Source organism: Eurypyga helias, unplaced genomic scaffold (assembly GCF_000690775.1).
Source record: "Eurypyga helias isolate BGI_N326 unplaced genomic scaffold, ASM69077v1 scaffold11541, whole genome shotgun sequence".
Classification (NCBI taxonomy): Eukaryota; Metazoa; Chordata; class Aves; order Eurypygiformes; family Eurypygidae; genus Eurypyga; species Eurypyga helias.
Window position 1 is genome coordinate 28935 of NW_010232766.1, and position 10980 is coordinate 39914.

General features: G+C 50.9%; 1 protein-coding gene across 1 annotated transcript in view; it reads left to right on the top strand.

Annotated features, from left to right (window-relative positions):
* Positions 1-10583, top strand: part of LOC104516979 (choline transporter-like protein 5) — a 37141-nt gene extending 26558 nt beyond the window's left edge. The window contains exons 13-22 of the mRNA XM_010161504.1: positions 243-335; positions 1245-1332; positions 2026-2288; positions 2961-3055; positions 3423-3526; positions 4738-4811; positions 5861-5931; positions 7197-7285; positions 8527-8611; positions 10471-10583. Coding sequence (XP_010159806.1) covers positions 243-335; positions 1245-1332; positions 2026-2288; positions 2961-3055; positions 3423-3526; positions 4738-4811; positions 5861-5931; positions 7197-7285; positions 8527-8611; positions 10471-10583 — 1075 coding nt within the window. The remainder of the gene's footprint in view (positions 1-242; positions 336-1244; positions 1333-2025; positions 2289-2960; positions 3056-3422; positions 3527-4737; positions 4812-5860; positions 5932-7196; positions 7286-8526; positions 8612-10470) is intronic.
* Positions 10584-10980: the final 397 nt, after the last annotated feature.

The window sequence follows — 10980 nt, forward strand, 5'->3', positions numbered from 1 at the left end:
GAGCGTGGCAGATTTCGAGGTTGGCTGCGGTGCTGCCCGTAGAGCGGAGTGTTGAAATGCCAGCGTGAAGGTGCGCAGGCTTTTGAAGAAAGACCCGGCAGTATTCCGAGATCCCGGCTCTGGATTATGCTGTCACTGTCAGCAAGTAGCTCAGAGTAAGAAGGATGCTGCTGCAAGAGGGTGCTAAAAAGCTTGTTTCTGAAACTGTTGCAGCGTCCTGACATGTTTTGTTTCTTCCACAGAGCTATTGGCTATATCATGTCTACGTTGTTCTACCCGATCGTCACCTTTGTGCTCATCGCAATCTGTATTTCCTACTGGGCTGTGACAGCGGTGTATCCTTCTGCCTGCGTCCTCGGGAGGAACAGGCTGCTCTGCAACACCATGTACCCCTACTTCTTTCTCGTCTCTTTCACGGTAACCAAACCGTCCTTAAGGCTGTTTGGTCACTTAGCACTTGCTGCACCGGTGAACTCTTCCTCACTGCACATCTCCTGTGACACACGAATGGGACAGTGAACTTAAAGTCATTAAAAAGGACTGGACTGCAGTTCATGCCGAGGCAGGGGATTGTACCAGGCCTTGTGTACAACATAAGGTTGACTTTAAGGGGTAAAAAAGGCCCTCAGCCAAGAGGGAATATACTCCGCTGGCCTGATGTTAATGGTCTCTTGGTCAGCTGGGAGTGTGGGGTGTTTTGTTTGGAGAAGCATAGGGAAGAAGTGAGAGAACGTACAGCGCACCGAGTCCTCTCCAAATGCCACAAGAGCAACCACTGTCTGCCTGGTCCCAGAACAGCAAGGCTTTGGCAGTGTTTCAGAAAGGGGAAACGTGCTGTTTGAAAGCGAGTTGTTCTTTCACGCGCCAAGAGGGTCAGTTCTTGCTGCTCAGGGCAGTTCACTGTCCTTGTGCTCTGTGTCTGCTTCCACAAAACATGAGGTGTCAGAGAACTACGGCATAATCTGCCTTGCCAAAGGCGGATGTACGGAGGGAATGAGCCAACGGTTCGGGTTGTTGCCCGTACCCGTCTGGTCAGGGTCGTTACAGCCCTGGGACGGCGTTTGCCTTAGTTCCCTAATGAGAGTATTCAGTGGCTTGTAGCGACCCTTCACGGACACTTCTGTGTTGTAAGAGCAGTTCTGTTTCCTGCGCAAGTTCTTCAGCGCTCTTGGTTACCCACTGCGGGAGCCCGAGTTGCTCAAAGCCTGCGGTTCTGTGATTCCTCCTTAAAATGTTGCACTCAGTTTTCTGGCGACGTCAGGAGAGGCTGTGTATAAAGTAATGGCTAATCAGACGCTGTGCAAGTACACAAACCTGACCTGTGACCCAGAGGTAAGCACCACAGACAGTCACCTGTATGGCATCTGTACCAATTGCATTTCTTAATCACTGTTACCTGCCGTGCTGGTGGGAAATGTGTGTATTTGAGGTAACGATGCCATGGTTTAGCCCCCGCCAGCAGGGACACCACACGGCTGCTCACGCACTGCCCAGTGGGAATGTCTGAACTGAGCAAATACCTGCAGGGAACAACAGACACCGGGAGGGTTAATTAGGTGTAAAGAGTGCTCCTGTTGTAAAGGGAAACTGTGACCACATCACGGCTTGTGTAAAAGGGCAGAGCTCCCTGGATTTCCACTCCAATGTGGTGATTTACCCAAAGTGCAAATTTGGCCTTTGGATTTCAAACAGTGGTTTGTTTTAAAGATGGCAGGTTTTCTTCAGTGACCCTGAAGCCTTCATATGTCTTTAAAGCAGATTTCTGAAATGCAAATGCCATTTGTGTAGGTTTCAGGCATGTGGTGAACAGCCCTGTTTGCTGACTGCGCAGGACAGAGTTAAGCGGCTGCGTAAGACATTTATGAACCCCTAAATACGTAACCAGGTTACCGAGTGCTGGAGCGCGGTGCTGAGTGAGCCGATGAAATGTCAGGCAGTTATGTTGCATGTGTGAAGCTGCTGCTCAGACACTCTGTATCACAGTCATGGCTTACTGCTGTTTTGCTTATTCTTCTCTCTGTACAGACTTTTAACACAACCAACGTGACTAAAGTGTGTCCAGGTGCCCAGTGCACTTTTGCTTTTTATGGAGGAGAAAGCCTGTACCATAAGTACATCTTCATCTTCCAGTTAGCCAATGCCTTCGTCTTTCTGTGGCTGGTGAACTTTGCGATTGCCCTGGGCCAGTGTACCCTGGCTGGTGCCTTCGCCTCCTATTACTGGGCCTCTCGCAAACCCGCTGACATCCCCCTGTGGCCGCTCTTCTCTTCGTTCGGACGAGCAATACGGTGAGGCTGGAGCTGGGTGTGAGCCCTCTCGTGTATCCGCGTGCTGCTCTTGCCTCTAGGGAAGCAACCGTGGACTAGAAACTGAAAGCTGCTAGTCAGCGCTGTGGTTCAGTCTCGGTAGGCAGCAAACCAGAACCCCGTACCAGCTAGTGTGGAGAAAACTAACCCCGTTCCATCCAACCCCAGTACAGTCAGGAAAATGTGGTTTTTAAGGGGAGGCTGAACCCCTTAGCCCAAGGCTGCTACAGCTCCACGCCCCAGGTCTGCCCAGTTCCAAGGCCGAGCAGGTATTCCTGGTAGGTGCACACGTGTACAACATGTATGTGCACAGCTGATGGACAGATGGACCGAGTCAGTACTCACCCAAACACCAGCAGCACACTGGCTTCATCCTGTGCTGCTCTGGCAGGTCAGGGTGAAGGTCCATGTCCACTAATGGCCCTTCCTCCGGCTGTATTTCTGTTCATATCTGCATGCACACGCACGCAGAATTGTGCACACACACAGAGAGAATTGTACAAAACAGAGAATTGTACACACAGTTGTACACACCCAGAGAATTGCACACACACAATTGTACACACAGAGAGAGAATTCTGTACACACACAATTGTACACACACACACAATTGTACACACACTCACAAGGTAACGCTCGTTTATTTTGTTTCAGATACCATACAGGTTCGCTGGCCTTTGGAGCCTTAATTCTTGCAGTTGTCCAGCTTATTAGGGTAATACTGGAGTACCTGGATCACAAACTGAAAGGTGAGACCCACGCATCTCTCCGGGTCGTTAAGGCCTTCTTGCTTTCCCAAGATGTTTTTCAGTCACGAAGAGAGGTTCATTCCGCCCTAGTTTTAGCCATTTGTAGTTCTGTTTGCAGCCAGTGAATTTGAGCTGGTTTTCTCAAACTGAGTCTGTGTCTTTGGGACCTGAATGCAGAGTCCATGCAGGTTGTGGATCTGACCCAGTTGAAGCCAGCGAGCGAAAGCTGGCTGCGAAAGCCCGTCCCTAGAAGAAAAGAAGTAGTTACTGCTTTCATCACGGTTTAAGATTTTCTTCTGACCAGCATTCTATGCTCTGAAGACTCTTCCTGAGTTCTGTACGTGATATGCTAGCTCCTTTTTTTCAGGTACACAGAACTCCTTCACTAGATTCCTACTCTGCTGCCTCAAATGCTGCTTCTGGTGTTTGGAGAAATTCCTGAAGTTTATAAACAGAAATGCCTACATCATGGTATGTGCTGTCCCTGCATGCGGGCTCCCCCATCAGGGCCGCTGGCGTACCCTGGGCTGGTCAGCAGCCAGCGGTACTAGGGTCCGCCAGACAAATAATGGGGGTGATGGGGGTTTGGGGAAATGCATGTGGCCCTGCCATGAAAGATTTTCTTTTCCTCCTTCTGAACTCAGCCTCTTTTCACGCCTGCCCGTGTCCACCCCCTCACCCCCCACAGTGCAAAGGGATGGCAGGACTGGTTAACAGCCCCCGGGTTCGGCAGTTGGAATCTGGGTTTGGGCAGGAACTGAGCTGGTTTCACTGCGTGTGCTGCTGGCTCTCCTGCCTGGGGGCGTGTGAGTAACAGAGCAGCAGGCATGTGGTATCAGCCTCGCCTCCTGGAAGTTACGAGTACACGTTTTCCTAGCAGCAGCAGTGATATGACTGAAATAAAGCTCCTCAGCTTCCAGAAGAGAAATTCCAGACTTCCCGGGGCAGACGTACACGGATGTCAGCCGGAGGTGTTCTGACTCGAAGGGGTCTCAGTGGTTGAGGGGTGCAGTCTCTCAAAGGAGGGGGCTGTAAGGGGCCCACTGTAACCCCTGTTCACACAGCCAGTGTCTCCATGCCAGCTCGAAGGGGGGGTGTTCCTTTTGACTGGCGTGTTTACACTTGGTGAACTGCGCTACGGCTGTTGCAGCGTGTGTGGCCACTACTCCGGGGACAAGAAATGATTTTGTTTCTGAGTAACTTTAGCTGCTTTGTTTTATGTTGCTGTAAATCCACCGACTGTGATGCTGGTGTTGCTGATTTCTTCTTAACTGGGAGCAGCATCAGGCCCAAGGAGACGCCTGCAGGGGTCAACTTGTTTCTGCTCTGCAAGGGCCTCTTCCCCACTGACCGTACATCTAGGGTAGTGACTAGCACGATGGGAAGCCCTCAAGTACCGTGTTAGCACTGCTTGGCAAACCAGCTACTGAGTGTGCCGCCGGCGCAATCACAGGGGCCGGGATGCTCATCCCAGGCTGTGGGAAGGGGAAGACGGGAAACGTTCTCTCCCACCTGGTGGGAAACGTTGGGAGGTGGCAAGCGACACGGGGAGGTGCTTTATGCTCACCTGAGCTTCAAGGCCACGTGTCGGAGAGAACCGTGCGTTACGCACAGCGAGCATCTGGCACACGAGGAGGTATCCGAATTCTGTGAAACTCGTAACAGCTCCCGTTGTTTTGCAGATTGCCATCTACGGTAAAAACTTCTGCACCTCAGCAAGGGAAGCGTTCTTTTTGCTCATGCGGAATGTGGTGAGGTAAGGGGCTGTCTCCCAGACCTTGGAAACAGCAGGAGTTCCTGCTGTTGCCCTCTGAAGACACACTTAGGGCGGCCAGCAGAGTCACCCGTGCGGGGCTGCTGGAATCCTGTAGCCTGGGTGTGTTGCTCTTGCGCATACCTTGTCATGCCCCTGCAGTAGGAAAGAAGCTGCTGTCTGCTTCCAGCACACCACCTCGCTGTGCTCTGTGCTCCTGCTCTTGGTCACGGCGAGCAGTAGCTGCCAAGCAGATGTGCAGACCGCATCACGGGTTCAGAGAGAGGGTTTTTATCTGGTGTGTTTTGCTAATGCTGAATTTTGACAGGCCAATGATGATTAGTTCTCGTTAATATTTCGTAATGTTTAACTGTCACGGTAGTCAGTGCTGTGTGTTCCCTCATCTGTGGCCCTCAGCGCTGTCAGGAGGCTGGTGGTGCCGTTTCCACCCCGGTATTTCCCTGCACTGTCTGCTAAGGTGGGCTGGCGGGATCTCGAGCAGAAACTCTGTGGCTTTACTGAGGGCGGCAGGTTCACTGGCCGTTTTTCTGCCTACGCGCATTCACCCGTGAGTGTATCCTGGCATCAAGGCCTCCCGCCTTCAGCTTTGTTCCATGATGCCTTGAAACAGTAGATGTGGTGTGTTCTGGGCTCATGAAACATGGCCAGAGAGGACGGAGTGAAAGGACGACATACCAGCACCTAAGAAACGTCGTGCTTTGGTTCGGTGTGTACTTTGCCCCTTCCGGGCTGGCTCCTCCGTCACACTGCGAGGACGGAAATAAAACTCTTGATGTTTTGGGCTGGTTTTAGTCAGCAGGAGCAGTGAAGAGCTTTGTGCTGTAGGCATGTTGCTGCTATATGGCCCCGCTCTGCAAGAGCCCCGGGGCTTTCCTGCGCCATGCGATTAGGCTGTAACAAAGCCCGTCCCGTGGTGGGTCTGTGCGGTACAGCGACAGCTTCTTGGTCACCTTTTGGCAGCGGAGATTTAAGGAGAAAACACAGATGTCTGGTTTGTGATGATCATGTATCATTTTCCCTTTTCTGAACAGGGTTGCAGTTCTGGACAAAGTCACAGACTTTCTCCTATTCCTGGGGAAAATCCTGGTTGCTGGCGGTGTAGGTAAGACTTTCTCCAGGCTCTCTTCCGCCTGCAGGTGCCTGCGGGTGCAGCTGCCATACGCATCTGTGCCGAGCTAACCACTGGGGTGCTCGCTGCTCTGACTCTCTGGAGAGCTCTTTCTATGCTTTCAGGACTGAACTGCAGTCGATTTTTTCTTTTTCCCCCTTTCCCACACCCAGTGTTTGGTTGGCAGCATCTTTTCCGTAACTGCTTTGACCACTGTTGCGTGTGTTGCTGGCACACAGGCCCCCGCGGCCGAGGCATCGGGGGAAACCCAGTTCTCACCAATAAGTCGGTCTCCTTCCGTGAGGGCTAACAAAACTGCAATGAGCCCATTACAGCTGTAAGCCAGAGAAGTGGAGTGTTTCTGAGATCATTGTGGGCTTTTCTTAGTTGTCAGCAGGTATCAGCATACTTTATCCAGGTTTTCCCGTGACTAGAAGTGAATGTGGTTTAAAATGAAGCACTTCAGGAGTCCAGGTTGGCAGCTACTCCCTTGCGGCTTTTCAAAGCTGTCACAGCAGCTTCAGTGCATTATGTTACTAGTGACTGTGGTGTGTATTCCGTGTGCTCTAAGAGATTACATATTGGTTGTATTTTAACCAAAAGTTGAAAGTTAGTACCACGAGCTGTTCTAAAATATTTCTGTCGTTGCTATAGAGTTACTTCCAAACTGGGGTAACAGGTTTGATCTGAAACACGTTCTCTGGAACGTGAGCCGTGAAATACTGACATTCGTTCACGGGTTTGTCCTCTTTGGGGATAAATTCTTTGAGCGACTCCTGTTGGCGACGCATCGGTCTGTTCTGAACTTCCTGCCGCGCTGGATCGCCAGCACTGCCGTTTCTCCTTTCCTTCTCAAGCACTTTGGTAGTTCCTCAAGAAAGGCACCCGAAAGCAGCAGAATTTTGCTCACTCTTGCTGTATTTTAGAAAAGATCCACCCACTGGTCTTCGTTAGCCCATGTCATTGTCTTGTTTATCTTCATTTATTCATTTTGCTAATAAATCCAGTAGGATGCTGAATCAAACAGTTCATTAAAGTCTTTCTGGGCCCATAAATACCTTTATGGAAATTGGTTCATTTGCATATCTCTTCTGTCACAGTACAGATCCAGCAGTTAATTACCATGGTGGATTTTACTTGTCAGAGCTCGTGGTTAAACCAGCCTTGGATCTGTTGTCTGTCTGCTTTGTCTCCTCCGCTCCTTAGGTGTCGGTGAATCAGTTGGCATCGGCATCACTCCTCTTCTGTGCTTCTTGCAGGTGTCCTGGCCTTCTTCTTCTTCACACAGAGAATTCCAGTCTTTGCGCAGGAAGCACCAACGTTAAATTACTACTGGGTTCCGCTCCTGGTAAGGCAGCCAGCCGTCTCGCCCACGACTGAGGGCAGTGTGAGGAGCGCGGAGTGCTGGGGGCATGGTCTGGTAGCAGCTCAGGGGTGTATCACCTGCAGCAGCGAGGACTGCCTTGGTGCACCCTAGTCCTGCATCCTTCAGGCAGAAGGGGCTCTGCGGGGACTTGGCACCTTCAAAAAGCAGGTTTCACATCTGCCGAGGCAGCAAAGGCTGATGATGAGGCGTGGTAATGGTGTGGGAGGGGCTTTTGCAGCCCCCCTAGACCCCAGAACATCGCCAGGATGAGTGGGTCTGTAGGATAACCTTGACGGAGTGGGAGAATATTTTTGGCAATGTTCCCTTTGGGGGTTGAAACGGCTCCAGTTTGGCAGCTGGAAAACAAGCGGCTGCGTGTTAGGGTACAATGCCTTGAGCTTGCGACCCCTTTCCACAGCAGTGGCACCCTTGGGTAGAATTGCAGAGCTGCCATTGCATCTCCCAGATTTCCTCGGCAGTCTGGGCTTCTGACGTGTGTTAACACTGCCGTGCTGGTGCCTGTCGAGCTTTACCCCGGCTGGCAGCGAAGGGCCAGCTGGCAGCCGCTCGCTCGCCTGCCCCTCCCAGCGAGGAGAGTTGGAGGAAAAGACAAGGAGGCTCGTGGGTTGAGATAAGAACAACCTAATGATTGAATATAAATTAAGTGTTATGGTGATACTAATAATATTAACAATGCTATAATAGTAAGTAATTAAAATAATTGAAGATCGATATCTGATACACTTGCTCACCCCACCCCCGCCCTGACCGACACACAGCCCGGTCCCGAGCAGCAAGAGTCAGAGCCCGAGAGCGATGGCAGCAGAGTCCGAGTGACCCCACAAGTGACCACACAGCCGGGAAAGCCCCCTGACCCCCAGCTGACTAACGAACAAACACACACATGAACAAGCTGTGGCCCCCAGTACCCCCTTCGGGCAGTCGGGGTTGGCTGTCTGAGCTGTGCCCCCCTGCTGCTTGGAGTGAGAAGGTTGGGAACACGGGCAGGATCAGGAGCTGGGAAAGCCCCTGAACTGGGGCAGCACTGCCCAGAACCAGCCAACAAACCCCTGAGCAGGGCTCTTCTCAGGGCAAACCCAAACCAGCCCAAAAGCAGCCCTGGTGGGGGGAGTTAACCCTGTCCTGACCAAACCAGCCCACATGCAGGTAACTACACGTGCCAGACTAAACTTGGGGTTTCGTTGTGCTTTGCTTTTTTGTAGACGGTCATTGTTGGCTCCTACCTAGTTGCACATGGGTTCTTCAGTGTCTATGCAATGTGTGTCGACACGCTTTTCCTCTGCTTTTGTGAGTACCACGTTTTCTTTCACTGATACCTGCGAGGCTCGGGAAGAGGAATAGAAAAGGACCTTACCTGTTCCTTACAGAATTCCAGTGACATGCTAGCAGACTGTGCAAAAAAACTGCTTCTGCTCTCCAGGCTGGCTCCTGGATGCATCTTCAGTGCACAAGTGGTTTAGTATTGAGATCTAATTAGTTGGCGTAATGGAAGGTGGCTGTACGGCTCCTGGGGTTATCTGGCTTTTGGTTCTCGGATGTTCCTTAACCTTCATTGGCAGTTTGCTTCTGGGTGCTGTGTGAAGAGCCCGTACAGCAGTGTTACACTCAAACTTCTTGGTAAAACCAGCTACTCTTTGGTATGTAGGTGGTCCTTTGTTCTCAACTTAATGGCCCTGAACAAAGGCGTAGGCTGAATTACCTTCAGATTTGTGCGAATACCATTTAAAAGCCTGTCTGTCCCTGGGAGCCCCAGTGGCGAGCAGTCACGGCGCTCAAGGGACTGCTGTTCAGTGTGGCCAGTCAGAACACTAACATCATAAAAGAAATCTGTTGCTCTCAGGTTAGGACGTGACTATAAGAAGAAGATGTACTTATTAGGAAACCCATGCAATTTGCTAGAGTTGCTGAATTAAAGAACCGAAAATACCATTTTTCTCTATGGAAAGTCACCATGGTAGGTCCAGGCAGAAGTCACATGGCAGCGATGGCTCTTGCAGCTGGTGAACTGCCTGGTAACACCAAGGGGATACTGGACTAGGCATAGGCATCATCTGTCACGTGTGCAGTGGAGCACGTGGGCAAGATAAACGTCGTGATACTGATCCTCCTCTTAGAGCAGCAGAAATCCTTTCTTCCCCTTAAACACTGGCTTTCTTCATGCTGCTTCCCCGAGGTTGGCAGTTCTCTGGAAATGCTGGGCTGCCACGGAATCACAGGAGCAAATCAGTCAGAAAACAAAACCTGATGACTGAGAGCTACGTCCTGTTTATCTCGAGTTACGGCCTTTGCTTCTGAACAGAGGTGGTCAGGGGCAGACAGCACTAACGACGCTGCGAGAAATAAGCTAAAGCATAAATACGCACGTAGGTTATCGCTGTTACTTCCCATGAAATGGCAGTCAGTCCAACTCAGAATCTGGAGAGTTTGGTGCGCTGAGAAATCAACAGATTTTAGTGGAGGTACCTGAAGCTTTGCCTCCTCTCGCCTCTTTGGCCCCAGCTTCACCAGGCGCTGGCGGGGCAGCTCGAGCCGTTTGCCTCTGCGCAGCAGCAGCAGTGCCTGCGCCCGCCCGCCCGCGGGAGATGGCTCGGCGCTCTGGGACTGTGACTCAGGGCTGAGCCCAGACCAGTTGGGTAGTTCCGCCTCGGTATTTTACGTTTGCACTTTTTTTGCTTCCCACGCCCCCATCCAGGAACGGGCGCTGGGAGATGATAGGGAATATCGTGCACTTGTGGCCCCAGGTTTTCCAAAGGCCTTTCTCTCAGGCAGTGGAAAAGGACCCAGTTTGAAGAAGTGCTTCCATCCACAGCTCTTCGGAGACACATTTTCTAGCAGGAAGTAGCTGAAATTCCAGGCTTCGGTGGAGCCATGGGTATTTCTGAAAATGTCTCCCCAGCATGGGAACAGGAAGGGTCTGCTGCTGTCATTTAGAAATGGCCAGGCATCTGGGGCTCTGCTTCGCCCAAAGCCGCTTCTGGTTTGAGAGAATAAGAACCTTAGCGTGTCCGGCATGAAGTGATCCTACAGCTGAAGTGCCGTGGTTGAGATTTCTTGGTAATGTTGGGTCTTCTGCTCTCTCCTTTCTCCGATTCTCCCTGGTTGTCCTGCTCTCTGCTCTTTTGGCTGCTTTTGCTGTGTAAATTCAGGTGAAGACCTGGAAAGAAACGATGGATCTACAGCAAAGCCCTACTTCATGTCAGCTAGCCTCCACCGAATCCTGGGGAAGAAGGAGCTAAGCCCTAAGAAGGCAGTGGGATGACATTCCCGAAACCTCCACAGCAACACGGTCTCACTTGGAAGCCAAACGTGTACAATGCAGGCAAAAGTAAAAACTGTAAACGATGCTTCTGATTAATGGGTGATTCTTTCTTCCTCTTGCTTATATCTATAAGAAAAGGAGCAACATTTAACTAGTTGAAATGCTTAAACTAACAGCTGTGAAAACCAGGCCACGTTTTTGTTCATAGAGTGCCTCTGAAAAGGAAAAATGTAAATTTGATGCTTTTTTACTGCTATAATGACGTTTTAATAACTTTTATAACACAGTTGCTGCCTTAGATGACAGCGGTTTTGATAATGTTTCTTTTTATACGTGTATATTTGTAAAAGAAATGCAGGCAATTTTTGCAAGCCCTCCCAAGAACCGGATCAGCCAT